Below are 9,094 nucleotides of genomic sequence, written 5' to 3' on the forward strand. Positions count from 1 at the left end.
TTAAGTATCAAAAACAAGAAATATATGTTTTGATGTGAGTAAAAAAATTAATAATAAATTTTTTTCTTGTAATTATTTATTTTGTGAACATTTTCTTATAATAAATATTTTGTAATATTTTAAAATTAAATGTAAAAAGTATAGGCAAACTATTTTATTATTTATCTTATAATAAATTTTTATTTGTCATTCAAGTTTTCTTATAATAATTTTTTTATCATTTTATAATAATTTTCTTATATTTTTATTATAAGAAAATTTTCACAAAATAAATAAGTACAAGAAAAAAAATTTATTATTAATTTTTTTGCTCATATCAAAATATATATTTCTTATTTTTAATACTTAATTTTTTATTTAGTTTCTATTCATGTGATTTATTTAATTTATAATAAATATAAATAAAAGATTAATTGAAAATAAGGGTAATATTGTAAACTTATGTTATCAGAGGGGTTTTTGGCTATTATAAAAACAGCAAGGGAAAAAATGGTATATGTTAGGGGGGAAAGTAGCAATCTCCCTTTTCGTTGATATATTTACTTTATCTGAGAATTAAAATCGACTATTTTAAATTATTAAAATATCTTTAATTAATTATTATTATTATTTATTATAATAATGTGATTATTATTATTCAAAATATTACTATTAATAATAAAGATAATTTAATTGAGACAAGAATAGAATTATTAAATTTGAGTGGGGTAAAAAAATGGGTTGACTTCTTATAAGGGTTAGGAATTAAATTCTTAATTAAGAATTCAGCTCTCATTTCTTAACTCAAAAAATATATGGACTCCACTTTACGTCATTCAGTTACCCCTTTGGTTTTAACAAGTAAATAACGACCTATTGATTATCAATGGAGTCAAAAATCGCAGGCTATCACGTAAAACTCCTAATTGAAAAATCCTAATAATAGTAAAGAACATAAACGCGGCAAACATTTAATAGTTCGTTAGTAATTTCCCTTTCTGCTTCCTTGAAACTACAGCACTTTTTTATAAAAATTTAACGGTCAATCAAAAGTTTTATAATATCTGGGAGAAAAAGAATAAAAAAGAAAAGAAAAGCTGTGTAAACATCAATTGGAATTGACTTCGTTTGACGTTTGAAGTTTCGCAGAACCATTCAATGATTCAAATGCAAAATTTCCACGACGTGTGTGAAAGACTAATGGGAAAGAAACTTATTCAGATGTTTCCCTTGTGTTCTGTTATGTCTGAACTCTTGACTTTCAACAGCGCACTGAGACTTCTTGTACGGACAACGAGGATTGCTTTTGCTTTACTCTCCTGGGGTTTCACTGCAACTACGTCGTTTCATTGTACATTTCTCATATACTTAAAAGCTTCTAAATCCATGAACTAAGAAGACGAAGAAGCAGAAGACTGGGAAGTCATTGCAGCTGTTGACTCTTTTTCTGGGAGATTTAAAGTTCTTTAAAGAGGTAAATAAAGTTTCAGAATTTTTCAATCTTGCTTCGGCTTAATGTGTTTAGTTACTTTAGCTTTGTCGGGATTTGGGATTGTTCTTAAGATTGAGATGATTGAATTGTCAGACTCAGCATTATGGCTAAGCCTTTACTTTAATTGGCGCTGGTTTTTTCTTTTGCGGATCTTGGAACTTTGGGTACATGCAGTAATATTTAGAACTTTAATCCGCAAGTAAATGGAAATTTGACGATATTTTTCATATTCTATTTAATTGTTTTTGTTGGTGGTTTCTTGTCATTTGATTTTAATATTGAGTTATCTGTAGATATCTTTCAATTTCACTTGCTATTCCATTCTAACTTTCTACTGCAAAATCTCACGGGGATTGATTTGTTCTTCATTTGAATAATCTTTTTTTTTTTTCTTTCAATTTTCCCATAAAACTTAGAGAGAATGTTCATGGGAGCCTAGTAGGGGTGTCCAAATAGTTCTTTCTTTGTTGATTCAAATTATGGTGCTCGACATTCATAAATGATCTTTAGGGTGAACTGATGTGAGGACAAAAACAGAAAACGGCCAAAAAGAGCTTTAATTATCTATTCCATTCTACAGTCTTGATCATTCAGTAATGCTTTTTGGTTTCTGTTTCAGAGCAAGGAATTAGACCATACCAAGATGTATATTATCCATATACTTTATTCCAATTGAGATGTTCTTGTTCATCTAAGATGGAAGAAAGGCCTATCTATTTGTTCAGTTATCAGCAGAAGAATCATTTCATCCAGCACGAGTACTTTTTATTTTCTAATATATTTTTATCCTTATTTTCTACAAATGAACTTTTAATACTATTAGAAGAGGTATTCAAGAAGGTTCCTTCAACCCCTTCTTTTTAGTCTTTTGCTTGCATCTGGATAGCAAGGGATGGACAGGGATTAGCCTTCCTCATTTTCTGATGAACTTATTTTTTCCTTAAAATTCTTTGCTTATGACCAAATTTGTCCTGCTTTTTCTTATGATCCGTAATTATTTATTTTGTTTTGTTTTCAGTCTTGAGGTTTCTTTAATAAGGTTCTCGCGGCTGAAAACTGCCAAACTCAGACAAAAAAGCGGAGTAGAGGAAATTTCTTCAAGGGAAAATTTTGAGCTGTTGGGTTCAATTAATTGATTTCCAAGCCCTATCTTGCTTTGTTTAGAATCAAAGATATTTGCATATAACTATTACTATGGCCTTGGAGCTCATACCTATAGGGACTATCTTGGCTGTTCTGACAAATCAGGTCATTAAAACAGCTCAGGCTGCAAAAAATGTTGTATATGAGAAGGAAAGTTTTAAGGTTCTCTCAAAGCATCTTTTCGACATTGAATCAGTGCTAAAAGAATTGCAGCTTCAAAAGTTGAATGATTCTCAAGCTGTGAGGCTAGCCCTTGAAAGCCTTGAAGCTGATGTTGAGAAGGCAAATAACTTGGTGGAGAAGTACAAGAATAAATCCCGCTTCTACTTACTGGTCAAATGCCGGTACATTGTCAATGAGATACAGGAGGTCACGAGAAATATTGGAAGGTCTTTGGCTTCTTTATCCCTTGCAAATACAGAAGTCCTCTCAGAGATCTCTGACCAGATGAATAGACTACAGAATGAGATGCAGAGGGTGGAATTTAAGGCTTCACAGTCTCAGATCGTTGACAAGTTAAATCAGGGTCTCAGAGATCAGAAACTTGACCAGGGTTTTGCAAATGATATGCTAGAAGAGATAGCAAGGGCAGTTGGGGTACCTGTTGAGCCGTCGGAGATAAGTAAGGAGCTTGCCAGCTTCAGAAGGGAGAAAGAAGAAGCAGCTAACCGGAAAGAAAGGGCTGAAGTTTTGTTCTTGGACCAGGTTATTGAGCTGCTCTCTCGGGCTGATGCCGCAAGAGACTATGAGGAAGTCAAGAAGCAGTATTTTCAAAGGCTTCAAATTATAGAGAGATATGACTCAAGAGAAAACTATATCCAACCACTTAATGCTTTCAAATGCCGTATAACTGGTACTGTAATGATGGATCCTGTCAGCCTATATACCGGCACTACCTGTGAGAGAGCTGCCATTGAAGCTTGGCTTGATCGCAGAGAAAAAACTGACCCAGAAACGGGTGTTGTTCTCGAAGACACCTCGTTGAGGTCTAATTCACCCTTGAGACAATCAATAGAAGAATGGAAAGAACTGAATTATTGTCTTAACATAAGATGTTGCAGGGCAAAGTTGTTATCTGGCATTGATTCATCTGAGTTGGAGGCCCTTGACCAAATGCAGGATCTTATGAGGGAAAGTTCCATAAACAAGGACTGGATTTCCATAGGAGGTATTACAGACATTATAATCTCCATTCTTGGGAGCTCACACAACAAAGATGTGAAGATGAAGATACTAATTACCTTAAAACAACTTGTTAAAGGACATGCTAGAAATAAGGTACACTGCTTTAGCATCACACTTATATTTAAGGGGGGTTGTGGCTGGCATTGGTTGTATTCATTCCAAATTGCAAAAATCTTATAAGTCAGTTCTTTTTCAAATGCAATATATTTTGGGATGCAATATATTTTGGAAGTCAGTATTTGGTCCCGTAATAAGCTAATGTCTTTCCAAAGAAGTTGTCATAAAGAAAAATGCTTGCATTTTTCATAAATGTTTGTAGTAGGTATCAATTTATGTTTCTCTATCTGTGCTGCTTTACTGACTCTTATCTGAATAGCGATGAGAGTATAAAATATTGTTGTCTTAGACAGGACATGACATCTGATCTGATCCTGAACTTGCACTGGCTGATTACCAAAATAACTATGTATGCATATATGCAAAGCAAATAGTTTCCCAACACATTTAGTATGACATTTGACTCATTTTACAGGAAAAAGTGATCGACTATGGGGGTTGGGATCACATTGTTCCCTGCTTAGGGCGTGACCCAAGTATTTCACTGGCTGCTGTTAAATTGCTATATGAGTTAATGCAGGACAGATCTGGTTGGAATGTTGCTGTTTGCAGGAAACTCTCTCAGCAATGCAGTGGCATTCTTTTCCTTGTTACTCTTATAAAGGGTCCAGTCAGGGAGTCAGCAGAGTGTGCAGAAAAAATCTTGCAACAGCTTTTTGATGTCGATGAGGAGAACTTTTGTCGTGCTGCGAAGTCAGGCTGGTACAAACCACTTATTGATCTCATCATTCAAGGTTTCGAAAACCCTTTCCTCGTTGCCCTTTTGAGTTAACATCCTTTCGTTATTTATAAATTTAGTTTGTATTTTTTTTTGGTGTTTCCATTCTTTGATATGAAAAAGCTACCTGTTGTATGAAAGATGAAGAGAAGGGTAACCTTCTACCCAATTTCTTAAATTCTTAGTGTTTTTAAATCACTTGTTTCTTGCCACAAAGAGCAGAATAATAGTAAATCATACAAAAAGATACAAGGAACTGATAGAAAACACACATTCAGGCATTAGAAAAATATATTTTGTGTTTTCCATGAAATACAAGAGTCAAACCATTCCCTATAATGGAGCAGGTTTATTGATGCGAAAGACATCTGGTATGTTCATTTGAAGGAATTGTGATGCATTTTTGTAGGTGTACTCAAAATATTATATATGACAAAATTCATATGAAAATACATGTAAAATTTCTTGAGAGTTAATTCATTCTATCATGCATGTCATAGAATGTCCTTGATTCTTTGAAAACTGAATGTCTTGATTTGTGTTCCTTTCTCTGATATCTGTACAGATTGAAATGCCATATCCTCTAAGTGTTATTAGAGCTTTGCATGGTTTCCTATAACCCTTCACAACTGAAATGGTAGTCATATTAATTGATCATTCTCAATAACTTCAGGGGCAGAGTCTTCAAGAATATTAATGATGAAGGCACTACTTAGTATGGAACTGGTTGATTCAAATTTAGAACTGCTTGGCAAGGAAGGAATAATACCTCCCTTGCTTGGATTGGTGGGTTCTGGCAACTTTCAGTCAAAAGAGCTGTCCTTGTCTGTTTTGGTAAAACTATCAGGTTGCAGTAAAAACAGAGAGCTTATTTCTGCTGCTGGTGGGATTCCTCAGGTTTTGGAACTGATGTTCTCTTCCCATGTTCCATCAAATATTATTGTTAAATGCTCCGAAATCCTTGAAAAACTTTCTTCTGATGGAATCAAGTTTCTTGTTGATGAAAAAGGGAACCGACTTGAGTTAGAACCAATTGTCACCAATTTGTTAACTTTGCAACAGAATTTCAACTCTTCTTACAATGTTCGGAAACCTGCTTTGCGAGCTCTTTTTAGAATTTGCAAGTCTGAAGCTGAGTTGGTTAAGATTGCCGTCGTCAAAGCCAATGGTGTGTCTCTAATCCTTTCACTTCTTGATGACACTGACTCAGAAGTTCGTGAAATAGCCATAAATCTTCTATTCCTCTTCTCGCATCATGAACCTGAAGGAGTTGTGGAGTACCTTCTTAAGCCAAAAAGATTGGAGGCTTTAGTAGGTTTTCTTGAGAATGATGCCAAGCATGATGTCCAGATGGCTGCTGCCGGTTTATTAGCCAATCTCCCCAAATCGGAATTGTCACTTACGATGAAATTAATTGAATTAGATGGACTTAATGCAATCATAAACATTTTAAAATCAGGGACCATGGAAGCAAAAGAAAATGCTCTAAGTGCACTCTTCAGGTTCACTGATCCCACAAATCTTGAGGCACAGCGGAATGTGGTTGAACGGGGAGTATATCCTTTGCTTGTTAATCTTCTCCAGATCGGTTCAATAACAGCAAAAGCAAGAGCGGCAGCTCTCATTGGTACTCTTTCCACAAGCAGCCCAAAGTTTACTGATATGCCGGAATCAGCTGGTTGCTGGTGTTTCCGTCCCTCTCGTGCTCATTTATGCCAAGTACATGGGGGTATTTGTAGTGAGAGCACTTCATTTTGTCTCTTGAAAGCAAATGCTTTGCCTCATTTGGTAAAACTCTTGCAAGGACGGGTTCATGCAACTGCTTATGAAGCAATTCAGACACTTTCCACGCTGGTTCAAGAAGGCTGTCAACAAAGAGGAGTCAATGTGTTGCATCAGGAAGAAGCCATAAAACCTACACTGGAGATTCTGACTTGGGGAACTGACTCTCTGAAGGAAGAGGCTTTGGGATTCTTGGAGAAGGTTTTTATGTCCAAGGAAATGGTTGATACCTATGGCTCATCAGCTAGGTTACTTCTTGTTCCTCTCACGAGCAGGAATGTTCATGAAGATGGTTCTCTTGAAAGGAAGGCTGCTAAAGTCTTGTCGCTCATTGAACGCTACTCAAGATCATCAACATCTCTTATTCCAGGACTATTTGGGTAAAATTATATTTTATCAGGTTGAAGCAAACCGCTAGCATTCTATGAAGTGCACTATGACCAGCAGAATGTTAAATTTAGCACTCAGGAATTAATAATTTTTTCAATATATATATATATATATATATGCAACATTACTGTGATAGGACACTTGAAAACCAACTGGACAGATTAAAGATATAGCACCTGCTTCTACAGACAGATTCTGTACTGAAAAACGCATGTATAGAATTGAAGTTATACTAATAACATGTTCATTTTTGTCAAATGCAAAAAAATCGTTAGTTGCATTTCTCCTTGCTCTTTCCAGCTTCTCATTGTCTTATTCTCATCAGTCATTCAACAATCCATAAACATTCATTGGGAAAATGCTTTTGTTCTGAATAGAGTTTTAATTTTAATTTATAAATTTTGTCTACTACAACAAACAAGATTGGTACCTTGGAGGCTTGAGGTTCCATTTAATGTTAGCGGAAGGAGAAAAGAGCACACACTTGCCCATTGCAAATTTGTAAAGACAGTTCACCAAATGTCGATTTTGAATTTTGATAGCTACAGAAAATTTACTAACAGCAATCTAACTGATAACGACACCTATTTATTTCTAATTGCTGTTACATACAAACGAGTAATTAATTAATCATTGATTATTTTCTTAAGAATATTGATAGCTTGTCAATTTCTTTTCAATCTTTCAGCAAAGACCAGTGGAGGATACATATATGCCTAGCGATCAATTGGCTTGTAATTGTTTTCTTGATGTTATTGAGATTTAGTTTCTTTCTTTTTCTTCATTAGACATTAATGGTGGACACCAATTCATTGTATGTATATGTAAACTTGTGGTGCAACTGTGGTACCGTGCCACAGTTGCATTTAGTCGTTGGATGCCAGTAGATCCCACCAATTCAAGTGTATCCAACGGCTGGATACAACTGTGGCACGGTACCACAGTTACACTGTAGCCTGATCCTTATCTTAATCTTGTCCACTCCCATCATGCTGAAAATATGAAGTTATGCTATTTAATTCTTTTGCAAGTGGTAGAGGAATGAACTATGTTTACTTGAACCTTACTCATTATCGTTGGTTAACCTATATCTAGGATTTTGATTTTTCTTTCTCTTTTTTAAGGAAATATTACGTGAATATAAGCTCAATTCTTTTCGAATTTTGACTTAGAGGTGTGAACAAGATATAAATCTCTTTTTTCGTCTTTGGTTGTATAATTTTTAAATAAATTTATTTTGCTGGCTATCCAAAGTTAAATCCGAAAAAAGTGGGAACAAAAAAAAATTAATTTAAACTTTATTTGAAGGAGAAAAAGAAGAGTTTGTCTTGCAAGGCTTCTTCGTTAAACTGAAAGCTTCTTTATAAGCAAAAGAGAGAAAAAGTCTTTAGGCATATATATAAAATATAGCAAGTGCAATCAAAGAAGAAAGATTGAGAAGGATTTCGTCCAAGGCTTATTTCTTGCCTACTATTTCTACCTCCATTATCTCAAAGCCCATGCCCATACTTCACAAAAACACACCAACTTGAAGCCATGAAATGTGCTCATCTAATGATTCCCACTTCCCTTATTCAATGCTGAGAAATTGGTGGGGGTTTGGTTAGAAGTTTAGGCATTTATGAGCTGAATGGTTAAGTTTGTTGAATGACCCCATCAAATAAAAAATAATAATAACACTGACTTGAGAAACACTTTGACACGCAATTTTTTTAATGCGAAATTATGACTTCTCGTAAGGTCACAGGCAGGCAGCTGGCTCAAAATATTGCTGCTGTCCACTGTACATACAAGGTGTTTGATAACATTTATTTCATTGGATACACCTGTTTACCACTTACCAGCTGTCTATGTTCTGACACAGCCTTTACTATTTAAAAACTCCTATTTAATTAATGAATTTTGATGCGTCTTCCCAAATATGCCACCCACGCTCTTCTTATTCCCAGAAATGCCCCAGGTGGCAAGTGGCATACCAAATTTAGCAGTATAAATTCGCAAGTATGAGGGGATGCATGATGAGACCAAGAGTTTTCTGTATGCTCATTTTATTTTTTGAATTTCAATGTTCATTCTTGGATTCAATAATTTCGTGCTTCGTTTTGACTCCAAAAACTATATGATAAATGAGGTATCCGTTGGAATAGAATATTTCCATACTTGTCATTAATTGAGCTACCTAGTGCTAATTGTTACTTCTTTAACCTTTATACGCAATTAAAGTTTCTATTTTTTTTTAATTTAAATGTGGTGCTATAAATATTTTACTTTATATTCACATATATCTT

The 9,094-nt window shown here is 34.6% G+C and overlaps 1 protein-coding gene across 3 annotated transcripts; it reads left to right on the forward strand.

The window, feature by feature from the left end:
* Positions 1-1,114: 1,114 nt before the first annotated feature.
* LOC102609247 (U-box domain-containing protein 44-like) lies at positions 1,115-7,064 on the forward strand. 3 transcript variants are annotated; one of them, XM_052443506.1, is made up of 5 exons: positions 1,115-1,453; positions 2,091-2,229; positions 2,490-3,892; positions 4,332-4,650; positions 5,308-7,064. In XM_052443506.1, exons 3-5 carry the CDS (start codon positions 2,666-2,668, stop codon positions 6,798-6,800), a joined length of 3,039 nt encoding a protein of 1,012 aa, XP_052299466.1. In that variant the 5' UTR covers positions 1,115-1,453; positions 2,091-2,229; positions 2,490-2,665; the 3' UTR covers positions 6,801-7,064. The 3 variants fall into 3 exon arrangements, with proteins under 3 accessions (XP_052299466.1, XP_006489490.2, XP_052299467.1); XM_006489427.4 differs by lacking the exon at positions 2,091-2,229; XM_052443507.1 differs by lacking the exons at positions 1,115-1,453; positions 2,091-2,229 and adding an exon at positions 1,476-1,635.
* Positions 7,065-9,094: the final 2,030 nt, after the last annotated feature.

This window comes from Citrus sinensis, chromosome 1, assembly GCF_022201045.2.
Source record: "Citrus sinensis cultivar Valencia sweet orange chromosome 1, DVS_A1.0, whole genome shotgun sequence".
In the NCBI taxonomy this organism is placed as follows: domain Eukaryota; kingdom Viridiplantae; phylum Streptophyta; class Magnoliopsida; order Sapindales; family Rutaceae; genus Citrus; species Citrus sinensis.

Excerpts from the sequence above, each read along its gene's own strand:
- LOC102609247 (XM_052443506.1), top strand. The coding sequence starts at position 2,666 with ATGGCCTTGGAGCTCATACCTATAGGGACTATCTTGGCTGTTCTGACA. Across the intron at positions 3,893-4,331 it reads AAGGACATGCTAGAAATAAG|GAAAAAGTGATCGACTATGG; the intron begins GTACACTGCTTT and ends CTCATTTTACAG. Across the intron at positions 4,651-5,307 it reads TATTGATCTCATCATTCAAG|GGGCAGAGTCTTCAAGAATA; the intron begins GTTTCGAAAACC and ends CAATAACTTCAG.